Genomic DNA, 13,121 nt, shown 5'->3' on the forward strand with positions numbered 1-13,121 from the left:
TTGGGTTAGTTTTAAAAAGAGATTTTCAATTAAAGACAGGGCCTCGGATATGTGGTTTCATCTGACCTGATGACAAGATGCCTTCTGTTTTCCTTTGCAGTTCTTCAACACTGAACAAAAATAGAAATGCAACATGCAACAATTTCTACAGTTCATGTAAGGGAATCGGAGGATCAATGCCGTCGTACACATCGATCCAGAGCATCCCAAACATGCTCAACGGGTGACATGGGAAAACTGGAACATTTCCACCTTCCAGGAATTGTGTACACATCCTTGAGACATGGGGCCGTCATTATCATGTTGAAACATGAGGTGATGGCGGCGGATGAATGGCACGACAACAAAATTGCAATCGATAAAATGCAATTGTGTTCGTTGTCTGTAGCTTATGTCTGCGCATACCATAATCTTACTGCCACCATGGGGCACTCTGTTTACAACGTTGACATCAGCAAACCGCTCGCCCACACGACGCCATACACGCCGTCTGCCATCTGCCCAGTACAGTTGAAACCAGGATTCATCTGTGAAGACCACACTTCTCCAGCGTGCCAGTGGCCATCGAAGATGAGCATTTGCCCACTGAAGTCGTTTACGACGTCGAACTGCAGTCAAGTCAAGACACTGGTGAGGGCGAGGAGCACGCAGATGAGCTTCCCTGAGACGATTTCTGACAATTTGTTCAGAAATTCTTCGGCTGTGCAAATCCACAGCTGTCCGGATGGCTGGTCTCAGATGATCCCGCAGTTGAAGAAGCCGGATGTGGAGGTCCTGGGCTGGAGTGGTTACACGGGGTCAGCAACTGTGAGGCCGGTTGGCTGTAATGCCAAATTCTCTAAAATGACTTTGGAGGCGGCTTATGGTAGAGAAATTAACATTACATTCTCTGCCAACAGCTCTGGTAGACGTTGCTGCAGTCAGCATGCCAATTGCACACTCCCTCAATAATTGAGACATCTGTGGCATTGTGACAAAAATGCACATTTTTGAGTGGCTTTTTATTGTCCCCAGCCAAGGTACGCCTATGTAAAGATCATGCTGTTAAATCATCTTCTTGATATGCCACACCTTTCAAGTGGATGGATGGCTAAGGAGAAATGTGCACCAAAGTTTTGAGAAATAAGCTTAATTTGAGATAAATAATTTCTGGGATATTTTATTTCAGCTTATGAAACATGGGACTAACATTTATATTTTTGTTCAGTATATTTAATTATGAAAGGCATAAAAATACATTCTACATTTCTACATTTCAAAGTCACAGGCTGGATTTTTTTTTAAATTGTGCCTATAGGCTAGAGAAATTTCACTTGTCCGATTGCATCCATTTTTGCTGTAGACCGGAACAATTTATGTAAAAGTAGTCTTGAATGTGTTACAAATTTTCCCACCAAGTCAGACCTCTCTACACAATGAAATCCCTCTCCCACTCACCGCTTCTCCTCTCCTCTCCACCCCACCCCTCTCTCAAACAACCCCCTCTCCTCTCTGCATCTGTTTCTAATCAACGCTAACCGCCAGTGGCCCAGGGATCCAATTCTCTCCTATTCCCCATGGTAGCCTTTTCACAAACTGAGAAACTGCATGACAGACTAGAAACCAGACAATAAATAGCATTCATTTCCTTGGCTCACATTATACAGACTTTACTGTCAACAGATCGGCTAGAGATATAATTCAAATGGTAAAATAATAATAATACATTTTATTTGAGCCTTTCAAAATACCAAATGACAGAGAAAGAAGTACATTGTTATAGTATTGAGATGACACATGAAAACCATACACTCATACAACCATACACTCATACACACACCATACACGTACTGAATTTGTCTAAAGGAATGTTTACATATATACCAGACAAGTTCAAAAACATGTAATTACACAGGAAAAATATGTATTTCCATGCTGAACATATGTTTAGACCAGGTGGGAATGAATTGCATTCTATCGCAACTCTTGAAACCGGTGATATAAACAAATATGTTTCCTGTTCTTTGTTTGGATCCTCGTCATCATCTGGTGGTGAATGTAATGTAAATGTAAATAATCATGACCCGGAAGTGATGCATACTTTACATCCTCTCCCATGTTGCCTCAGTGGTTGCATCCCAAATGTCACATTATATTCCTTGTATAGTGCACCACCTTTCAGGGGCGTAATGCACTCCAAAAATCTGAGGGGGCACAAAACACATGAGGAAGGCTGGGGGTGGGGGCTGGAGGCTGGGGCAGGTGGTTGGGGTAAATCTGGAGTGGGGCTAAGCCCCCAGTCTAGATGTTGGAGAATGTTGCATTTTCCAAACACCTGAATCAGCCTTTTCCTGCAATCTAGAGCCATAATCATTATTCAGAATTCTATGTAAAAAAATATGTTTCATTTTCTGCTTATCTAAGGATACAGAATTGGTCATCAAATTTGATCTTCATCTATAAGTCACAACAATAGACACACATCGTGTGCTTAAACTAATAACGCACATGATTGTATTTTTCTTGTCTATATTGAATACATCATTGAAATATTCACAGTGTTGGTTGGGGAAAGTATGTGAACACCGAGGCTAATGACTTCTCCAAAAGCTAATTGGAATCAGGAGTCAGCTAACCTGGGGTCCAATCAATGAGATGAGATTGGAGATGTTGGTTAGAGCTATAAAAAACACTCACAAAATTAGAGATTGCTATTCACAAGGAGCAATGCCTGTAGTGAACTATGCCTTAAACAAAAGAGATCTCAGAAGACCTAAGATTAAGAATTGTTGACTTGCATAAATCTGGAAAGGGATACAAAAGTATCTCTAAAAGCCTTGATGTTCATCAGTCCATGTTAAGACATATTTTCTATAAATGGAGAAAGTTCAGCACTGTTGCTACTCTCCCGAAGAGTGGCCGTCCTGCAAAGATGACTGCAAGAGCACAGTGCAGAATGCTCAATGAGGTTTAGAAGAATCAGCTAAAGTGTCAGCTAAGACTTACAGAACTCTCTGGAACATGCTAACATCTCTGTTGATGAGTCTACAATACGTAACACACTAAACAAGAATGGTGTTCATGGGAGGACACCACGGGAGAAGCCACTGCTATCCAAAAAAACATTGCTGCACGTCTGAAGTTTGCAAAAGTGCACCTGGATATTCTGTGGACAGATGAAACTACAGTTGAGTTGTTTGGAAGGAACACACAACACTATGTGTAGAGAGAAAAAAAAATTCACAGCACACCAACATCAAAAGTATGGTGGAGGAAGCATCATGGTTTGGGGCTGCTTTGCTTCCTCAGGGCCTGGACAGCTTGCCATTATCGACGTTTATCAAGACATTTTGCAGGAGAATGTAAGGCTATCTGTCCGCAAATTGAAGCTCAACAGAAGTTGGGTAATGCAACAGGAAAAAGACCCAAAACACAGAAGTAAAAAACAAGTTATTAAAGGGTTCACATACTTTTTCCACCCTGCACTGTGAACTTTTACACGGTGTGTTCAATATAAACATGGAATCCTATACTTTTTTTGTGTGCTATTAGTTTAACCAGACAGTTGTCTACTGTTGTGACCTAGATGAAGATCAGATCAAATTGTATGACCAGTTTATGCAGAAATCCAGGTATTTCCAAAGGGTTCACATACTTGTTCCTGCCACTGTACCTCTTGAGCTGTCTGTTTTCTCCAGATTGGTGGATTCATTTTTATTATCTCAATATCAATCCTTTCTGGGTAACAATTAAGTATCTTACTGTGAATGTTTTAAATTAAAATGGTAACAAAACAAAAAAAGAGCTTCATAGCAAACAGCAGTTTCTCAAGCAAGACATTTGCCAGGACTGTCTGGGAGTGAGGAGAGAAACTAAAACTGATTTCATGAGGATTTCCAAATACATGATTTCCAAATACATGAATAATTCATTTCCTGCAACTTCCTTGTCTATGGTCAACTAAGCAGGCAGTGTCCTCGAGCTCATTTTGAAAACCGTTTGGGTGCTAGACCTAACCCCAAGTCATTTCGCCTGTGAAATGTATACCTCATTCCATCGTGATAGGGTGAGGCTGAGCAGGGTCACATAAAGTAGGGGGGAATGGGAGGGGCGCAGACTGGCTTTACGGTCTCTCCTGGAGTGCGAGGGAGATCAGAGAGTCCAAAAGCGCCCTGACAAGTCAACCCTCACTGCCCCGCACCCCTGTTTGTCTCCCTCTTTGCCCCTTAAATCCGTGTGGCTGAGCCTAGGAGATCCTCTTTCACTCTCTGCCACATGGTAAGCCCAGGCAGCCAGGGAAAAGATCTATCGTAACAAACGCATCTTTACTTTAAATCAACCACACACTCATGTGCAGCAGTAAAGACTCCCTTCTCCATACAGTACCATGACATTCTCAGCCCATACTGAAGGTTAGACAGGCCAAAATGTTAGATAAATGGGAGATTGGGGTTAGATAGCATCTGTCTCTGTCAAAACACCTAAATAATGTGCTAGCAGTAGCCTCTAATTCGAATCAAATGTATAGCCCTTCGTACATCAGCTGATATCTCAAAGTGCTGTACAGAAACCCAGCCTAAAACCCCAAACAGCAAACAATGCAGGTGTAGAAGCATGGTGGCTAGGAAAAGCGCACTAGAAAAGCCAAAACCTAGGAAGAAACCTAGAGAGGAACCAGGCTATGAGGGGTGGCCAGTCCTCTTCTGGCTGTGCCGAGTGGAGATTATAACAGAACATGGCCAAGATGTTCAAATGTTTATAAATTACCAGCATGGTCAAATAATAATAATCACAGCCAGAACAGTTGAAACTGGAGCAGCAGCACAGCCAGGTGGACTGGGGACAGCAAGGAGTCATCATGCCAGGTAGTCCTGAGGTATGGTCCTAGGGCTCAGGTCCTCCGAGAAAGAGAGAAAGAGAGAATTAGAGAGAGCATACTTAAATTCACACAGGACACCGGATAAGACAGGAGAAGTACTCCAGATATAACAAACTGACCCTAGCCCCCCGACACATAAACTACTGCAGCATAAATACTGGAGGCTGCGACAGGAGGGGTCAGGAGACACTGTGGCCCCATCCGATGATATCCCCGGACAGGGCCAAACAGGAAGGATATAACCCCACCCACTTTGCCAAAGCACAGCCCCCATACCACTAGAGGGATATCTTCAACCACCAACTTACCATCCTGAGACAAGGCTGAGTATAGCCCACAAAGATCTCCGCCACGGCACAACCCAAGGGGGAGCGTCAACCCAGACAGGAAGATCACATCAGTGACTTAACCCACTCAAGTGACACACCCCTCCTAGGGACAGCATGAAAGAGCACCAGTAAGCCAGTGACTCAGCCCCTGTAATAGGGTTAGAGGCAGAGAATCGCAGTGGAAAGAGGGGAACCGGCCAGGCAGAGACAGCAAGGGCGGTGCGTTGCTCCAGAGCCTTTCCGTTCACCTTCACACTCCTGGGCCAGACTACACTCAATCATATGACCCACTGAAGAGATGAGTCTTCAGTAAAGACTTAAAGGTTGAGACCGAGTTTGAGTCTCTCACATTGGTCGGCAGACCATTCCATAAAAATGGAGCTCTATAGGAGAAAGCCCTGCCTCCAGCTGTTTGCTTAGAAATTCTAGGGACAATAAGGAGGCCTGCGTCTTGTGACCATAGCGTACGTGTAGGTATGTACGGCAGGACCACATCAGAGAGATAGGTAGGAGCAAGCCCATGTAATGCTTTGTAGGTTAGAAGTAAAACCTTGAAATCAGCCCTTGCCTTGACAGGAAGCCAGTGTAGGGAGGCTAGCACTGGAGTAATATTATCAAAATTTGTGGTTCTGGTCATGATTCTGGCAGCCGTATTTAGCACTAACTGAAGTTTATTTAGTGCTTTACCCGGGCAGCTGGAAAGTAGAGCATTGCAGTAGTCTAACCTAATTCATCTCCTTATTATTCAGGGCAGTGAAAGGACCCTGAAAGCAGTAGAGCACACAGAACAACATCACTAAACACTAATGAACAATGCAGAACTGAGTGTCTCAGGTGGCGGCAGCCCCACGCATCAGATCTCTTTCAATCTTTTGATCAGAGGGCAGCAGCGTCATGACTGTTGACGTATTCAGTGGGCGAGGAGGGGGAGGGAGCCTCAATCCAAGCTTTTCATCAGATTGATGGCCTTGCTGTGACTCCTGGGCTCAGTGGGCTGAATGGGGCAGTGTAGACCACCACAGACTGATTTACCCATGAAGGAGTGAACCTCTGTGAAGCCCACAGATCATTCCAGAAGGCAATGCCCTGTGAGTGATCTCCCCCTGTGTCTAGACCCTCTGCTGCAAATACCAATGTGCAATAGGGCAAATGGTGGAGGGACTCCCGGGGACCAAGAGGAGACTCACAGTATCCTCAACAGCCTCTTCAACATGCAGCCAGAGAAGTTTGTTTACTTGGTGCTCACTAAGTTAAGACAAACCTTGCTGAGAGCTTGCGGGTTTCAGAACGCTGAATTGCTGCTTTTGGTTATAATAACATATTATGAGCTCCCAGCATCTCCCAAACTTTACATAAGGCAGTGGGTGTGCTGTGTCTGTGTGTGAGAGAGAAACCCTATGCATATTATAAAGGTTGGGGTTTGCTCTCCTTCGATGTGTCTCATTCAAGTGGAAGCGGTTAACTGCCATGTCGTTGTGGGGTTGTTTTGTTCTTGCGGGAAGGAACATCCCTAACATGCATCAATGGAATTTGACAACCTGTTTATTGGTCATCTGAGACATATGACTTCCACATGGTCCAGTCAGGACCAATGGCACAACTCAGCCGCATTTGAAACAGCTGACAACACGCTCTTTGTAGGCAGAGACATGAAGCGAGAACAAAATCACCCTGTGACAATCTAGTGTCCAGCATGACATGTCACTTTATAGTCTTGAGTTTCTGCATTGAAAATGCCCATACACATAAAAACAGGTACACAGAACAATACTTCCTTTGTGACTGAAAGTAGCAGTCAGTCAGTCAGTTACCGGCCTCTTCCTGGTGTGTGGAAGCATCCTGACCCTTACACATTTTTCATAAATGAATCACCTTCTTTGACGGTCTGACCTGGGTAAACAAACATAGAGGCGGTGCCGGCAAGGGAGAGGAGTGGAGGAGAAGGGAGAGGAGGTGGGGTGGGAGGACAGCTGGTTTTCCTTCAGCCTGTACTACAGACAGAGTGCTGAGGCTTATTCCGACTGCCCTCTCTTCCTGGACGAGTGGAGCAGAGGGGGAAGGGATAGGGGTCTGGGGGTTTGGGGGTTGTGTCTGTTACTCAGGCCCCCAAGGTGAAAGGGTGCCACACACAGACCCTGCAAACGGAGGCGACTGCTGCCAGACAACACTCAATGTGACTCTGACAGTCAGCGGTAGATATGCCATCTGGATGTCTACACTACACTGTCTGTCTGTCTGTCTGCTGGACATACACACTAGTCTAGTGATCTCTCTATTGCTCTTTCTCCCTCTCTCTCTCTCTCCCCTCTTGTTCTCCCCCTCTTTCCCCCCCCTCTCAATTCAACTATCTCCTATCCCACTCTCTCTCCCCCTCCTCTCTCAATTCAACCCCCCCCGTCTCTCCCACTCTCTCCAGACTTCCCATATGTATGTGATTTAAGCTCAGGCTCTGGGGAGAGGCAGGTCCACTGGGGGAGAAGTAGGGGGGAGTCGAGAGGAGAGAGGGAGGAGGGAGAGGAGGAAGTACACACAGTTTACAGGACTTGGGGCTGGGCTGGTGCAGGCACCGCATCTGGAGGTCGGACCAGTGGAAAAGTGAAACCAACGGGTGCAGTGGAGCGAGGGAGAGAGCTGCCTGTGTCCCAGAGAGACTTCCCGACAGACGGGACAGGGAGAGACAGAGAGGGAGCAGTGCTCCACTGGACTTACACACAAACATGTCTGCTACTAGAGCTCTGCCATGCCTCTGCCTTCTTTTTTCCATCATCCTCTCAGGGATCGTCTGCCCAGCGGCTCCCAACGGTTTAGATTTGGAACAGCGTTCGGTGGTAAAAGTAAGACCAGACTTTTAGTTTTTTCCTCTGCTTGGCTGGTACAGGATGCATAGCAGGCTTCCAGTGCCTTATCGCAGCTAAATATAGAGGGCCTGTTGTTGTTACAAACTTTTCCACGACTGTGGAAAGAGTCCTGTCCTTTGGACTGTGTCATGTCAAAGACTTGTGCTGAATGCCTCTGTAGCTAAACCCTGGCGGGTTTAGATTTGAGAGCCACTGTAAGACAGACAGATTTGTGAGTTAGTCATTGTGCTTCGTAGACATTTGTGAAGAGCTGGGGTGGTTTGGGTGTGAGAGGATCTTGCTGTGTGGATCTATATCTCTATGGCCGCACTCTGGCCACTCAGTGCTGCCTCTCAACCCGCTCTTTTTTCTGCCTGGGTTCGGGCTGTTTAGCGGAGGAGCTCCAGCCGAGATCTCGATGAGGGCCGTGCCATTCTCCACTGGCACCCGCTGGCCCCCCGATAGGGCCCTAATGGAAACCAGCTGCCAAGTGTTGAGCAACACACATAGAGGGAACACAGCGGGTAGAAAGAGCATGAGAAACAATACGTGACATGCTGCTGATGCATTTATAGTGGGTAGACTGGGTACAGGCTGGTATTTCCTGTTTGTGGGGCCAAATGGGACCCCTATAATGGGCCTCGAGCTTAAAGATGCCTTCTTCTATCTCAGGGGGACACAGGCAAAACAATGTGTCCAGAGCTAGACTAATGTAAGAACAATGAGTTGAATCGCTAGATTTGTGTGGGGGAGGGGCAGGGAGCAGACCCCCCACAGTGTTAATATATCCCATTTAGCAGACGCTTTTGTCCAAAGCGACTTACAAGTCGGCTGGGGCCACTACTTTTACATATGGGTGGCCCCAGTGGGAAACGAACCCACGACGCTTGGCGTTGCAAGCGCCATGCTCTACCGACTGAGCCACACAGGACACATACTGAGCCACACAGGACACATTGTTCCAATTGAGAATTGACGATCTTCCGCCTCTTGTGAAAAAGATTGTTTACTTGTTCTGTGAGCATTCAAATACCATTGTCCCATGAGGAGAATGAGGCCTCTCCACTGCAGACATATTGTCTCTGCTCCGTTTTTGGATTATGATGAAATTCACATGACCTAACCAGGCCCTTTTCACCCCAGTGTCTTCCGAGGAGTTTACCACTAAGCCAGGGACCGAAGCCTTCACCAGGGCCAAAGTAAATAAGCTATCTGCCACTTATTGGTGAGGAGTGGAATCAGGGAGGCATATGGTTTGTTGTTCCCATTGCAAAGAGAGCGAGATTTCACAGCCACACAGTTACACAGCCTCATACCTGAAGAGATGTAGATTTTGGACTGGATTCCTGTTTGAAGCCAATTCTTGTTTTTTGTTGTTGCCTGAGCTAAAACCCCACTGTATTTATTCAGCGCTGTCCCAGAGGCAGAGATAGAGGCAGACTCTTGGTCAATCGTGTGAATCTAATAACATAGGCCTACTACAGCACTTCTGAACACATGATATGAACAGCTAGTGATAAACACATACCATTTAACAGTGTTCAGTCTTGTTAGAAGTGGAGCCCAGTGAGATAGTCTTTGGAACATGCTGCTGCATATGAAACACAGAGAGGCTATACCGCGTGGTGAATGTCATCTTTGTTCTCTATGGTAGTGGGCACACAGAGGAGAAGTTCCAAAATTGCTCACATACCGAGGACATTCATAGTGGACCAGATGGCTACAGATGTCTATTATTTCAATGTTCATGCCATTTAGGAGCGGATTAGAGCATTCACCATGCTGTGAATTCTTATTGAGTGTTCATTTTCAGTATCTCAGGATTACTCCCTATGCCCAGGGGAAATATCACCCAAAGTTTGGTCTTGGTTTTGAATGATAGGGGATTCGAAACTAAATTACATTTTAATGAAAGCATTAATACGAACAGGAAATAATGTAATTAGATATGACGTGGTGTAAAGGCTACTGGGTTGTATACACACTTGAGTCCTAAATGGCACACTATTCCCTACATATTGCACTACTTTTGACCAGAACCCTACTGTATTGGCCTTGGTGGTCAAAAGTAGTACACTATGTAGGGAATCGGTTGCCATTTGGACACAGCCTATCCCACACTAAACCATCTGCTGATTCTGCTCCATCTTTCCCATGAACCTCTTGTCCCACGGGTCTGGACTTGTATGCATCGTCCAGCTGTTTGACCCATCACAGGATGTCACACAGCTAATCATTCTAAATCCAGTCATTAGCAATGAAGGGTCATTCTTCAGCACTGTCAGCCACCACTAAAACCGGTGGACTAACATTCTGTGGTGGACTTAGAACCCCTGTCCAAGGGCCTCATCTGTGATATGGATCTCTGGACTGCTTATCGTCCCAGTGCACAGTCAGATCATTTTACATCATGTCTGGTCTAGGTTCTTCTTCTCTGCTAATTATTAAATCAAAAGTTCAATAAAAAAAGTATGTAATCAATTGTAATGCAAACATACTGTATGTGTGCGTGCATAAGGTCAGTAGAATTGATTGAACTGTAACCAGGACATCCTATAACATCGTAACAATATGATGTATAAGTCTGTTCTTATTTAGTTTGTGTACTATCGGTCAGGAAAGCCACTGGAAGGAAGGGGCTACAGGGAAAAATCTGCCCCGGTCATGAAAGCACTGCTGTTCACAGGATGTTCCACATTAGTTCACTGGAGAGGCATTTCTCTGTCTCACGGCCTGCTCATGAATAAATCAAGGGAAAAATATGCATCACAACTGGGAGCATACAGTATCTCTGCAATGTATGATGTATTTGTCCCAGCCACTCTGGATGGGGCAAGGGGGGGCAACTTGGCATTCTTACAGTAGGCCAATATGAACAGAGTGGTATTGTATGATCACTGCGCCCTTTGAATGGGGTGACTGAAGATCAAAGTGATGTGTGTGTGTGTGTGGGGGGGGGGGGGGGGTTACTGAACTCTGACATCACACTGCAGCAGGAAACCACCTCGAAGTGGATTTACATGCACCAGACGTGGGATGACTAAAAGTACTGTCTCGTAAATTCTGTGTCGGCCGTGCGAGGGAGAAACTCTAGAGGTGTCGGAGCTGGGACTGTCGTTCCCACATCCCTGCACTTTAGTCCACAGCACTACCACTGGCAGAAAGAGTGTCAGAGTGAATTTGGCACAAATGTTTTGTGTAACTGACTTTCTGTAAATATATTACAGAGCAGTATCGAGTATGTCATACTTTCTTCCCCCTGGTCATGTACTGTGCTTAACTTCCACATCTTACAGTAGCTGAATAAGAGAGCATCTTCTCCCATGAAGGAATGTGTGTGTTTGATGAGAGATGTTGTGGAAAACAGTGGAACGTTGTATCCCATTGACGACAGACCAACCTAAGCCAGGCTGGCCAAAACGATTCCAGGTGCTCTACTTTCTGAAATTGCTGTTGAATGATAGAGTGCCTCGTTAGCAACTTGGCATTAACGTCAGGAACCCAGCTGCTCTCTGGTCAATGTGTTTCTAATTTTGCAGCCATTAAACTGGTTCATTTTAGACAGATCAGGTAGAGGGGCAAATTTGTACTTGTGGGAAACTGGGGTTGTACTCTGTTTACAAACATCTCCCTCATGTTCCCTCTCTTAGGTGTGTGCAAAAGGATATTTCCTCAGTAACCAGAACAAATGCCTACCATGTAACTGCAAAGGCCATTCAGAAACCTGTGAGGAGATCACTGGCATTTGTATAGTAAGTATTTTCCCATGTATTACCTCCTCTTGATTAATCATTGTTACACTATGGTGTAATAGATCTTAATAACCGTTAGATTACATTCTACTATTATATCAGTAATATATTTCAACTAGATTACACTCTTTAGGGTAGAGTTTATATATATATATATATATATATATATATATTATTATTTTTTTTTTCAATATCACTCCATCAAAGGAAATATAGTATTTTTTCTCACAAAGATATCTACATATATTTTAGATTGATGTGTATCCCTGGAAATAATCAGAATTCATGTAAACATTGCAGTTTTGAAAATGTAGCTTGTCCAAAAAAAAGGTCTCTTGGCACAATTTACTCCGGGTATGGGGTTAGTTGAGCCGAGGGATAGGGTAACTTAAACCGCCTACGACTTCCTGTACTGAAATAAACATTACCCCTACCTTCTAAAAAACATGTTTATCTTTATTTCCCAAACACAATTCAACACAATCACAATCATTTTGGTATTTTAATCATTTTAAGCATCTTTTTACACTGGCTTAGCAGCAAACAAACACTTTGTACTTTTTTTAACACTTTTAACATAGGCTAGGCTCTGTTGTTACCTCATATCCCAGCGATAATGCCTTGCATTACACCTGGGAAGAAAACACTTCCATTTGCTCAACCATTGGCTCAACTTACCCCAAGGCAAACATTTAGACTATATTAGCTCACACAGCCACAAGGATGCACTTTCATGCTAGGTTTAGGACCTTAAATTAAGCTTATGGAGACCCCAACTGATGTATAGAACAATCTTAAAATGATCTACTTTGGTTTAGATACAAGCATCATGAAACCTCTAACACAAATACATTTCTTTGACTTGGTGAAAATATATTTTTGGGGGGGACCTAACTTACTTACCACTTTTATATGTTTGTTTTTTCCCTTCACAGGCTCCATGAAAGGATAGGCTCTTCCTAAATATTTGGTCAAATTATGAATTTTGTGTATGGTTTCCTAGAAACAAGGGCAGCTCAACTTACCCCTTTGGCTCAACTTACCCCACTCTCCCCTACCATACAGTCATGTCAGGACCACACCACTGGGGATTTCTGTGAGATCTGTGAAGACGGATACATGCCTGACGTCAACACATACGGACGTCACTCCTGCCGGCCGTGTGCCTGTCCCCTCTCGATCCCCTCCAACAAGTAAGCCACAGCGCATGTACCTCCAGACCCTACTGTTGTGTCGGCCCTGCAGGGAGAAGCTGGGCAACTGGTTGAATCAATATACAAATCTGATGACGTTGAATCAGCGTAAAAAAAAAACGATTGAATTTGCCAAAAGTCATCAACGTAAA

The 13,121-nt window shown here is 44.7% G+C and overlaps 1 protein-coding gene and 1 long non-coding RNA gene across 2 annotated transcripts in view; one reads left to right on the forward strand and one right to left on the reverse strand.

Moving 5' to 3' along the window:
- Positions 1 to 1,470: 1,470 nt before the first annotated feature.
- The window catches only part of LOC135557507 (uncharacterized), a 44,656-nt gene continuing 33,005 nt past the window's right edge, over positions 1,471 to 13,121 (reverse strand). Inside the window, exon 3 of the long non-coding RNA XR_010458216.1 lies at positions 1,471 to 4,877. This is a non-coding gene — a long non-coding RNA (uncharacterized LOC135557507). The remainder of the gene's footprint in view (positions 4,878 to 13,121) is intronic.
- LOC135557505 (laminin subunit alpha-4-like) overlaps positions 7,691 to 13,121 on the forward strand; it is a 33,441-nt gene continuing 28,010 nt past the window's right edge. The window contains exons 1-3 of the mRNA XM_064990806.1: positions 7,691 to 8,021; positions 11,675 to 11,776; positions 12,842 to 12,969. Coding sequence (XP_064846878.1) covers positions 7,905 to 8,021; positions 11,675 to 11,776; positions 12,842 to 12,969 — 347 coding nt within the window. The 5' untranslated portion in view covers positions 7,691 to 7,904. The remainder of the gene's footprint in view (positions 8,022 to 11,674; positions 11,777 to 12,841; positions 12,970 to 13,121) is intronic.

Source organism: Oncorhynchus masou, chromosome 16 (genome assembly GCF_036934945.1).
Source record: "Oncorhynchus masou masou isolate Uvic2021 chromosome 16, UVic_Omas_1.1, whole genome shotgun sequence".
Taxonomy (NCBI): Eukaryota; Metazoa; Chordata; class Actinopteri; order Salmoniformes; family Salmonidae; genus Oncorhynchus; species Oncorhynchus masou.